At 32.3% G+C, this 11,228-nt stretch overlaps 1 protein-coding gene across 1 annotated transcript in view; it reads left to right on the plus strand.

Moving 5' to 3' along the window:
* Window positions 1–2,079: 2,079 nt before the first annotated feature.
* The window catches only part of LOC107693247 (protein starmaker-like), a 16,227-nt gene continuing 7,078 nt past the window's right edge, over window positions 2,080–11,228 (plus strand). The window contains exons 1-14 of the mRNA XM_016492559.1: window positions 2,080–2,118; window positions 3,936–4,042; window positions 5,864–5,977; window positions 6,781–6,842; window positions 7,138–7,155; window positions 7,663–7,692; window positions 7,784–7,819; window positions 8,576–8,614; window positions 8,753–8,788; window positions 10,137–10,172; window positions 10,258–10,302; window positions 10,628–10,696; window positions 10,790–10,828; window positions 10,916–10,960. Coding sequence (XP_016348045.1) covers window positions 2,080–2,118; window positions 3,936–4,042; window positions 5,864–5,977; window positions 6,781–6,842; window positions 7,138–7,155; window positions 7,663–7,692; window positions 7,784–7,819; window positions 8,576–8,614; window positions 8,753–8,788; window positions 10,137–10,172; window positions 10,258–10,302; window positions 10,628–10,696; window positions 10,790–10,828; window positions 10,916–10,960 — 715 coding nt within the window. The remainder of the gene's footprint in view (window positions 2,119–3,935; window positions 4,043–5,863; window positions 5,978–6,780; window positions 6,843–7,137; window positions 7,156–7,662; window positions 7,693–7,783; window positions 7,820–8,575; window positions 8,615–8,752; window positions 8,789–10,136; window positions 10,173–10,257; window positions 10,303–10,627; window positions 10,697–10,789; window positions 10,829–10,915; window positions 10,961–11,228) is intronic.

Below are 11,228 nucleotides of genomic sequence, written 5' to 3' on the forward strand. Positions count from 1 at the left end.
ATGAAAAATAGGTCATATAATAATAATTATATTATGCAATTGAATAATCACAAAAATGTGCTTTTAATTCTTCTTATTATAATAATACGAATAATATTAATATTAGTAAAATAAAACAAATACAATTAAATGCATGCATCACAATACATTTAAACAACCACAAAAGTGTGCTTTAAAATCTTTTTGATGTCTTATTGGGAATCATAACAGTTTAGGTGTTTTTCTAAGAGATCTAATCTTTGTTTTATGATGGTAGAATTCCATAATTCCCATGCATAATTCCAAATGATGGTAATAATTCCACTGAGACTGGATTTGGAGTAGGGCAAACTGTTATAAACATGTCTCATTTTACAGAAGTGTCTTGGATAACGTCCCTATCATGGGCTGGAGACTGTGCTGTCGGCTCAATGGACGTCACGGAGAGATGGATTTGTCAGAGAACTTTAGCACAAACAGCCTTTTTACTGAGCAGAGCCGAGATACATTCTTACATTTCAGATGCTGTTACCATTGACTCCCTCTCAAATGGAAGAGTGGCTCGGGAAGACCTGAAAATCACACACTGTACACATCTAAACATAACAGAAACCCTAAACCACCTCGGAATCACAGAATGAAATAATAAAACAACAGCACACCTCTTCACACACATTTTAAGTAATCAGACGCATCTTTTTTCACCTACTGGACATTAAAACAGGTGAGAAAATGTCATAAACAATGAAGGATAACCTAAAGTCATACATGAGCCAATACAGAAAGAAAACACCTAGCAACCATCCAAAAGACCTTAGCAACACCCTACAGAATCATGAGCAAATATACAGTACAATACAATTACATTTGCATTATGTAATATATAACATGAGACAAACGTGATGTCAAATGGGATGTTCATGCATGATTATATGATATACCAATTATTTCAAATTAACAATATGCAATAAACTTATGGAAATAATTAAACAATAAAAAAGAAGCTCTGGTTATTATTATTACTACTACTATTGTTGTTGTTGTTGTTTAAATTACATTTATTCACAAATGTATTTTTATAAATTTTTTACATATTATTTCATACTTTCATTTAAGACAAATAGTTTGTGTTTATTGTATTATATGCATAGAATGCATTTATTTATTTATTTTGACCTTTTACAGGAAAATATATACACACACACATACATTTTATTTCTTGTAATAAAGCAGACGTATTTGATTATTCAAATGCATTTATTTTTATTTTATTTTTATTGGAATTTGTATAATAATAATAAGAAGAAGAAGAAGAAGAAGAAATTATTGTTTTTTATTTTTATTTTGTATTAGTTCTATAAGGCTTTGGCAACTGTATATAGTTTGTATTAAATGTTGTTTTTTGCATTATATGCATAAATATGCATACCTGCTACTTTATAATCAAAATACATTTTAATCACAAAAAAAAAATGTGAAGGAAATCTAGTCCTTCAGACGGTGATTAAAGTCAACAAATTAAGAAATTAGCATAGTTGTCCTTGTCTTTGTTTGCCGAGTAAAAACAGCAGCATTTAAAAGCTAGTGGTTGGATTTTAGGAGACCAACACAGAATTTCAATGATCACCGGCCGTTGTCCACAGAAATGTCACATAAATTTAAAGCTCACACAATGCCACGGGACCTTACTGAGTCCTGCATCTTTAACTGACCTTCTGTAGCCTGTGTTTGTGAGGAAAACTGTGTCTCTTAGTGAAGGTTCTGGGAAAAGTGACATAACTAAAACTACTGTGCCATTATTGTACAATAAAGTCTCTCTTTTCAGACTTCTCATCACCCTTTTATCGATCAGAAAGCACCAAACAAAAGATATCCTGCATATTGTTTAAATGGAAAAACAATGGCATTTCTGTAGATTTAAAGCAAAAATGCAAAAGTCAGGAAGAGAAGTGGCAGGCAGGCACAGTCAGCGATGGTCACAATAGGCTCATTTGAGTTTTACAGGACCCTGTGAGAGTATTTAACAGGTCACCGGGTCATTTGCTTAGACGTGCTGTTCTCACATTCGTCCTGGATCACTGGTCATGAGATCTTAACGAGATGGAGGGAGAGAGCAGAAGGAGACGAGGACGAGTGCAGGTCAATGATAGGAACATCACGTTTAAATCAGTTCAATTATAGAATAAAATTGTTACATTATTTAGTGCTCATATCTAAATTGCATGGGACAATCAAGTGATCAAGTGCCTTGATCAAGGACATAATGTTTCCTACAACCTTTCAATTACCAGATCTACAGAGAGGCCACAGCATCACTAACACACCAACTGGATAGATGGATGGATGAAAGAGGAAAAGAAGGAATGGAAAAAACTATGAAGGGAGAAAGGATGGGCAGATGAAGGAAAGATGGAAGAATAGAAGGAATAAATTAAAAAGTGAAGGACAAAAGAAAGCCATTGAGAGTTAAATGACAGATAAATCCAAAAGAATGGAAGAATAGAAGGAATCAATTAAAAAGTGAAGGACAAAAGAAAGCCATTGAGAGTTAAATGACAGATAAATCCAAAAGAATGGAAGAATAGAAGGAATAAATAAAAAAGTGAAGTACAAAAGAAAGCCATTGAAAGTTAAATGACAGATAAATCCAAAAGAATGAATGAAACAAGGAAAGAAAATCAAAGGAACACAAAAGCAAGAAAGGAAAATGGAAGGAGGGTAAAATGAAAGGAGGAAGAAGGGAGGGGAAAGAAAGAAAGAAAGAGAAAATAAATGAAGAAAGGAAGAAAAAGGGAAAGAAGAAAAATGAAGGAAGAAAAAGGGAAAAGAAGAGAAATGAAGAAAGGAAAGAAGGAAAATGTAACAGAAAAATGAAGGGAGGAAAAAAGGGGAGGAAGAAAGAAGGGAGTAAAAACAGGAAAAATGAAGAAAGGAAGAAAGAAACAATAAAGGGAGGAGGAAAGGAAAAGAGGAAGGAATAGAGGAATACAGAAGGAAGGAAGGAAGGAAGGAAGGAAGGAAGGACGAACATTAAAAAAGAAGGAAGAAATTGAAGAAAAGGAGGAAAATAGAAGGAAGAAAAAATAAAGGGAGGATGGAAAATGAAGAGAAAAATATTCACAAACCAAACAGAACATAAAAAGAAGAAAGGAAGGAAGGAAGGAAGGAAAAGAGAAGTAAAAATGAAGGGAGGTAAAAATAGGAGAGAACAAGCAAGAGCAAGAAAGCAAGAAAGAAAGAAAGAAAGAAAGAAAAAGAAAAGAGGGAAGAAAAAATGAAGTGAGGTAGAAAAAAGTGAGTGGAAACAGAAGGAAGAGAGGAAGAAAGGAAAGTGGAAAATTTACACTAACTAATACTAACACTACACTAACTAATACTAATTATTTTTAATGAAGTTCCAAGCGTAGGTTCAGGAGGAGCCTAATCATTCAGTCCTGTCAATCATCATTACGAGCCTAAAGCAGCTCTCTTTGCATCGTCCCAGCGTCAATTCTTCCGGCATCCCTGGTACAACAAAAATCAAACAAACACTAGCTTTCTATTTTTTCTATTCTATCTACTTGTTCTTCTTTGTGTGTATGTGTGTATATGTGTGTGTGTGTATTATATATATATATATATATATATATACACACATATACACCTTGCTACGTGTACTGTGTTAGGCTAACCGAGACTTGTCATTTGCACTTATATATTGTTGCTCTTTTGTTAGTTTTGACTGCTTTTATTGTCCTCATTTGTAAGTCGCTTTGGATAAAAGCGTCTGCTAAATGACTAAATAAATAAATAAATAAAATCCCTCCACATCCCCATCTCCTCCTCAAGCTGAGCCTCCATTAAAAACAGCAAGCCAAGTTCGTTTCCCATTAACCATCAGGACTGGATGGGCAGGCGAACTTGTGAAATGAATAAACGATTAAAGTCAAGAACTGACACAAATGATGTGATTCAAGGCTGTCAGGGGAACATCATCTCGAGATCTGCTGGATTATCAGTGTGTGATGGAGTTTCCCATGATGCTTCATGGCTTTACGTTGATTCCATGGATAAAAGTGCTCAAGTTAGCACTTCAAATGGGTGGTTTGTTCCAAAAAGTCAAGTTTCACAATTTAGCCAGTACTGATGTCGTAACCACCCGTCTGAAGGCTGTGCCGCTCTCACACTTTCTGAAGAAGCACGCTTGTCTCAGAAGAGCAGCAGGGAAACCCCGCCATCCTTTAGAAAGGCCACGGGAACCTACAGAGAAACATTTAGCGCCTGTGCAATTCACTCATTTCCTAAACCTCTTTAAAACCTCATTTACATCCAGTACTAAAACGGAACTGATCATCCTGATCGTTTGCATATGAAAACACACATGAAGCTGCTTTGATGCATCAACGGCTTGTTGAATATGAATGGATGTGTGAAGAAAAAAAACGAATGATTAACCTTTAACGGGAATATGTGCTCTACTGCTCAACAAGGATGTTTTTTAAGCTCAATAAATTTCTCAATGGAAAAACAAAGAGGCTTTGTGTGCAGAACAGCAGTTCTCAGCACAGCAGACATCACGGAGAAACTCAAGCTTTTCCAGGCCATACCAACAGTAAATACTCTCTGATGACTTGTTCTCAGCTTATTTCTGTTTACAAAACCACATTAAGACAATACATGTCATTCAAGACTCCTCACCTTAATCTAACGTAGATTGGTGAATGGTTAAATTGAAGTATAAACAAACAAGTAATTCTATTAAAAACATATATAGAAATTTAAAATGCCACAAAAATAAGACTGCCTTACAGAATAAGCAATCAAATAAATAAACAAACAAATAAATAACAAAAATAATAATAATAAACTACATAGTAAATAAAAAATGTATAATTTAAGATTACCTTACTATGTAAGCAAATAAATAAACCTCATAGTAAATAAAAAATTGCTTATTAATAATTTAAATTAAGATTACCTTACGCAAGCAAATACATTAATAAATGAATGAATGAATAAATACATAAATAAATAATTACTGCATAGTAAAAATAAATAAAACTGCACAGTAAATAAAAAATTGCTTATTAATAATATGAATATTAAGATTTCCTTGCAGACTACTTAAGCAAGCAAGAAAATAAAAACAAACAAATAATGTATGTATTAATCAGTTAAATTAAGATTACCAAACAGACTAAATAAATAATAATAATAATAATAACAACAACAATAAATTGCAGAATAAATGTATGTTTTAATAATTTAAGATTACCTTACAATGTAAGCAAACAAATAAATAAAAAATAAAACAAAAAATGCATAATACACAAATAGCAAAGATCACTAATAAAAATATATCACTTAAAACACACACACACACACACACACACACACACACAATTAACCAAAGAAAACACAAGTCACATGGCTATGATTTTGTGTTGTTTGCAAGTTTTGTAACTTGTTAAAGGTTTTCACTAAAGTATCCTAGCTGGACCCTAGAAACCCCACTGCAACACCCTGGCAACTCAACAACAGCCGATCATCTCTGACGTATAACCAGGTTGTTCACACAAAGTAGTACCTTAAAGAAATCCAAATGAAATTTGATGCAGAACAGATCTTTCTGTACCATATAAAATAAAGACAGACACAAAAGCCATGAACACGTCCTGCCCAGCAACCCTTTGTTTGCTTTCCAAGAAGAACACCTCAAATCAACTAAATCAAACGGCTGGAGAGAACCACAAAGGAGCAGCGGGAGGTTGAGACAGAGACACAGAAGCTACTCTATTTACAAAGGCTGTTTGAAAACACAAACAATAGCAGGACGGCCTGAGTTCATAACCCTGTTCTAATGAGAGGAACTTTAGAGGTTCTCATGTAACGCCTCTGTCTTTAGCTCAACCCCCTCTGAGGGTATAAAAGATCTGAGAGCAGCTCCACTCAGGCTTCAGACCTGCATCACCTGCGCCAATCTCACACTGCATTTCAGTGCTATTGCAATGCTGTCCCGGTGAGTACGAGTCTCTCATTTACATTCATTATCCTGGCCTGCTTGAATGCCTGCTTTTATTTTATTTTCTTGTGCTGTAATGTTTTACATCGATAATGCATGCACATGCCATATCAATGATTATTAAGAAAATCTGCAAACACGATGGATAATAACTGATATTGACGAAGGCTAACTCTGGAAGTAGTTAACCATTTTAAACTAGTACAATGTCTGTATATCTGCAGCAAGGATTTTAGAAGTCATTGACGATGAACAAAAGATAATGCACCAGACCTTTAGTCCTAAATGAAAGTTGATCAGCTACAGTGTCTGAAAACAGTTTAGAATAAATTTAATGATTTTAAATATACATATTTTTACCAAAATGTTCAATTGTGTGATAAAAAATTATGTTAACCAACAGGAAACAGAATATTTGTGTATCAAGGATGGTCCCCAATTTTAATAATAAGTTAACTTTTTTTGTTGCTATAAATATTTATTAAAATGTTGAACTCTTTACTAATTTGTTTATAGAAATTGGTAATGATTATAATAATTATATTACAATTTTCTAGGATATTCCAAAATGAAAAGATACCTACCTATATATATATATATATATATATATATATATCCCAAAATAATAATTATAATAATTCTATAATAAATAAATATATATACATCAGTATACATTAATAAATAATATTAATAAATAAATATACGGTCTATAAAAATACAAACTTTTTAAAAAGATGATTAATTTAGAGATTTTTTTGTATCTTTTTTTCTGAATTTTCTTTTTTGGTCTCGTTATATAGGACGCTGGTTGTTCCGTTGATCTTTGCATTAGTGGGTGTCTCTATTTCTGCACCAATAAACGGTAAGGAAACTTCCTCAGTATGTCTGACATCATTACATTTCTCACATATAGCTCACATATATACCATTACAGATGACCCAGTATCCCTAAATTATTATCAGTGACATGCACCAGCTCTTCTTTCTAAGTAACACGAAGCAGAGACTGTAAACAGAGCCCTTCACTGAACACAAAAGAGTTCTGTTCACCTGTGCTGCTACATTTAGCCTGGGCTTCTATAGGAGATATAGGACTCTTATAGCTCAATGCACATTTAGACCACAAACTAACTGTCTTGTCTTTTGTTTTGATACAGATGGAACAGATAATGATGGTGAGAATGAGGCTGTTATACACATTAACCTTAATTATAATGCAAATGATGACTTTTTAAGTTAATTATTGCCTTTGAATGCATGAGCTGTGTAAGAACAATGAACTGCATTGTACTACTACAATTGTTCAAGAAAGCCATTATAGACAGAAAAATCCCTTTTAATCTCATTTTTTTCTCCTAAACAGAAATGGGATGAAATTAGTCTTACTTTTCCTTAGAAAAAGGCCCCAGTAATCTCATGTGAGTTTCAGAAGTGATTTTCAGCAATGCCTCAGATGCCAAAGTCTGCAATTAAAAGTTAGAGAATCTCAGTAGGAACTAATTAATCATCAGATCCTTTCAAATGATTTGAGTTGCTTTGCACATTGATTTTATAGCTCTATACATCCTCTGGGCAGGCAGGCTAGTTATAAAGAGGGCAAAAAGTATCTGGTTCAAAATGAATATGATCTGGTTTATGTCACTGATTGTGTTTTGTTCTCACTTTCTCACTTATAATCTCAGAGGCGGCTGCAGCCCTAGGGATCCTCAATGGTAAGGTGCAATGGATTTGAGCTCAATTTCTGCATAAATGAATTTACCATAAAAGGTTTTGCAGGTCATCTGTTTTTCTCTCTTTTTTCAGCTCCTCCGACTCCAGTCCCTGGAAATGCAGACTCAGGTTGGTCTGGCTGATATATGATGAAGTCTACCTGTAAAATATTTTATATAATCAGAAAGTCTAATAACATGGACATGAACTTGAATTTTAACATCAAGGTTTAGACAGACAGCACTGTTGTTATTGGTAACTAAAACTATATATATATATGAATGATGAAAAAACTTGTTAACATTAACTAAAACTAAAGCTGTTGAAATATAAAATAAAATAAAAAAACTAAAAACTGTTACAAACATTTTCGTTAATTGAAATAAACTGAAAAAAATATAAAATAACAAAACTTAGATTAAAAGCTTACACTTAAAAAACCTAAATAATAGAATTAGAAATGTTGCCTTGGTAACTAACTGAAACAAAATGTAAGTTGAAGTTAAAGTTCTGAAATTACTAAAACTGAAATAAAGCTAAATATAAATAAATAAATAAAAAATAAACCTAATAAAAATGAGAAAAGCAAATGAAAATTGACTAAAACCTATTAAATTAACTAAAACAAATGAAAATTAGAAATGTTGCTTTGGCAAATAAGTTAAAGTACTAAATAAATATCTAAAATCTAGAAATATAAGAAACAACACAAAGGACAAAAGCACAAATGACTAAAACCTAAACTAAAACTAAAATGAAAAATAACTGAAAAATGTGTAAGTTAATTCAAAATATTAATAAATACTATAATAGTATATAAAAATAATTCTAAATACAGAAAGATGTTCAATTGAAAATACATTTAAAAAAACTTATTTTAAACAGGTACTACAGATGGGAAAGATTCAGCAGAGAAACAAGGAGGTAAGAAACACTTTTTTCATTCTGAAGACGTTTCTGAGACAGTTTGAGTTGAACCCAAAATCCCAAACAATAAAACAAAGTATAGGATAGAATAGATAAGAATCATCACACTGTGCTAAAACTCCTCTTTGATTTCAGGTCCCAGTGACTCGCCTGACACCACTGAAAAACCAGGTCAGTTTCTGCTACTGTATCAAGAATCTAGATATACAGGCAATAAAGAAAGAAAGAATTCATGACCTGACCACTGAATCACACAGCTTTCACAGAATCTTCCCTGTGCATTCATATCAAGATAACACATGAATGAGTGTGATAACACGCCGATTAATGTTTAACTGCTGTGTGTTCAGCATCAATCAACTAGAAGAATTGGCACTAGACTGCAAAGCATAGGAGACACTCAGTCAACAGGAAACAAGCTTCCATTATAGGCATTCTTTTCTGTTGAATCATAATGATTGAATACAAGAATTTTAAATTAAGTGAATTTAGATTCTGTCGCTGGGTTTTTTTAAGAATAAACTCAATTTGATAAATTCTTCATGAAACAAGACTTAATACCTCAAGTCATTTTACTTGAATGAATCTTGATAGAGGAATGTGTAAATATTTGTACTGAAAAAAATCAGGGCAAAAATACTGAGTAAGAAACCCCTTTTTTGGCAGCTCATAGCTGTCTACAAGTGTCACACTCCATTTTTTCTAAACAATGTCATAGCAACATTCAACATGAATGAAAATCAATTAATTTATTAAAAGCACGGTGATGTTTGGTCTAGTGTACCAATATAAACTCCATAAAGTGATTACATTTTTGTGATTAGTCATTTTGATTATACAGAAAATAAGGCCTACTATTGAAGATCATTTCCGCAACTTTTTATCTCACAATTCTTTCTTTTTTCTCACAATTGCAAGTTTATATCTCTTAATTCTAACTTTTTTCCTCAGAATAGTGAGTTTATATCTTGTAATTGCAAGTTTACATCTCACATTTCTGACATTTGCCCTCAAAATTTTACATTTTGCTTACATCTTGCAATTGTATTTTTTTTATTTAAATTTAAAAAAAATAATAAAATGCAAAAGAATAAGAAACAAATAAGGTAATTGCACCATTTTATTTCATAATTCTGACTTCCTTTCTCCGAACTCTGAGTTTACAACTCACAAGTCTGAAAAAATAACATAAGGTAATTGCGACTTATTTTACAATTGTGACTTTCTTGCAATTACACGTTTACATCTCACAGTTCTTTTCTTCTCAGAATTGCGAGTTTGTATCTCTAGCACTTCAGATTTTATTTCTCATATAAAAAAAAAAAAAAGTAAAGTCAGAATTGTGAGATAAACAGTTGCGGAAACAAACCTGCATATCCTACACTTGCATGTTAACACATTAGCAGTCATTCTAAGGCATGAAAACCACTTTATAATGACATTAGGAATGACGCCAACATAAAGAAATAAACTCTACCCTTGCATAATTGTCTTTTCTACAAATGTTCTTTCTTTAAAGAGGTTGATGGTGCTCCTGACACATCAGATACTAACAGTAAGACTCATCTCATGGCCTTCACTATTGTTTGAGATATATTTGAGTGAAGTATTGCTCAATCTAACAGCTCGACACATTTCAGGTGACAAAAGCCTGGATGAAGCCACCAGCGGCCCAGATTCAATAGGTACAACATAACCTGTGCATCAGTTTCTTGAACACAAAACAACAATGGGTCATCTCGTACAAATATGAAAATGCATCCCTCACTTGTTTAAAAAAAACATCCTTAAACATTTTACTCTCCATGTATGATCTCCATATAAATACCAATATATTAACAAATATTTTTTGTAAAGACTATCTGATTAAAACACATAAAATCCAAAGTGAATCAACATCAAATCCAAATTGCATCCCATTCTGATATATAATTTCCTAACAATAACAGGTGCAAATTGCAAAAACATATATTTGTTATGCAATATATTTGATTTAAATTTCTTTACCAGACACAACAGATACTGACACAGACACTAATACAGAAACAGATGCATCGCAGCAGAAGACAAGCGATTCAGGTGGGTAAAAGCCAAATATCTATTTTCATAAGATACTGAATGCACATGTGTGCAATATACTCTCAATCAAGGACTTTCCTTTATCTGCTGCAGATGAGAACAATGAGAAACCATCAGCGGAGGACAGCACAGGTATGAGAAATCACAGAAACAAACGTGACAAATCAGACAGATTGCATCATGAGTCGATCAATTTAAATACGTTGTATACTATTTCAGATGCAGATCACGCTGATACAGATTCAAAAGAAAAGGAATCTACAGGTAAACCAACACACTAACTGAATAAAGACATGTATATGTTAAAATAAAAGAATAACTTATATCACCCATAAATACAAATTTTGTCGTTATTTACCAATGTGTATAAATACAAATATGAACTACAATGACCATTTTTTTTAGTTTCTAAAAATATGTAAAAAAAATAATAAAAATAATAACAATAATAAAAAAAGTATTTATTAGTTATATATATCTTTTATATATATATATATATATATATATATATATATATATATTTTATATATAT

This window comes from Sinocyclocheilus anshuiensis, unplaced genomic scaffold (assembly GCF_001515605.1).
Source record: "Sinocyclocheilus anshuiensis isolate Anshui unplaced genomic scaffold, SAMN03320099.WGS_v1.1 scaffold566, whole genome shotgun sequence".
Taxonomy (NCBI): Eukaryota; Metazoa; Chordata; class Actinopteri; order Cypriniformes; family Cyprinidae; genus Sinocyclocheilus; species Sinocyclocheilus anshuiensis.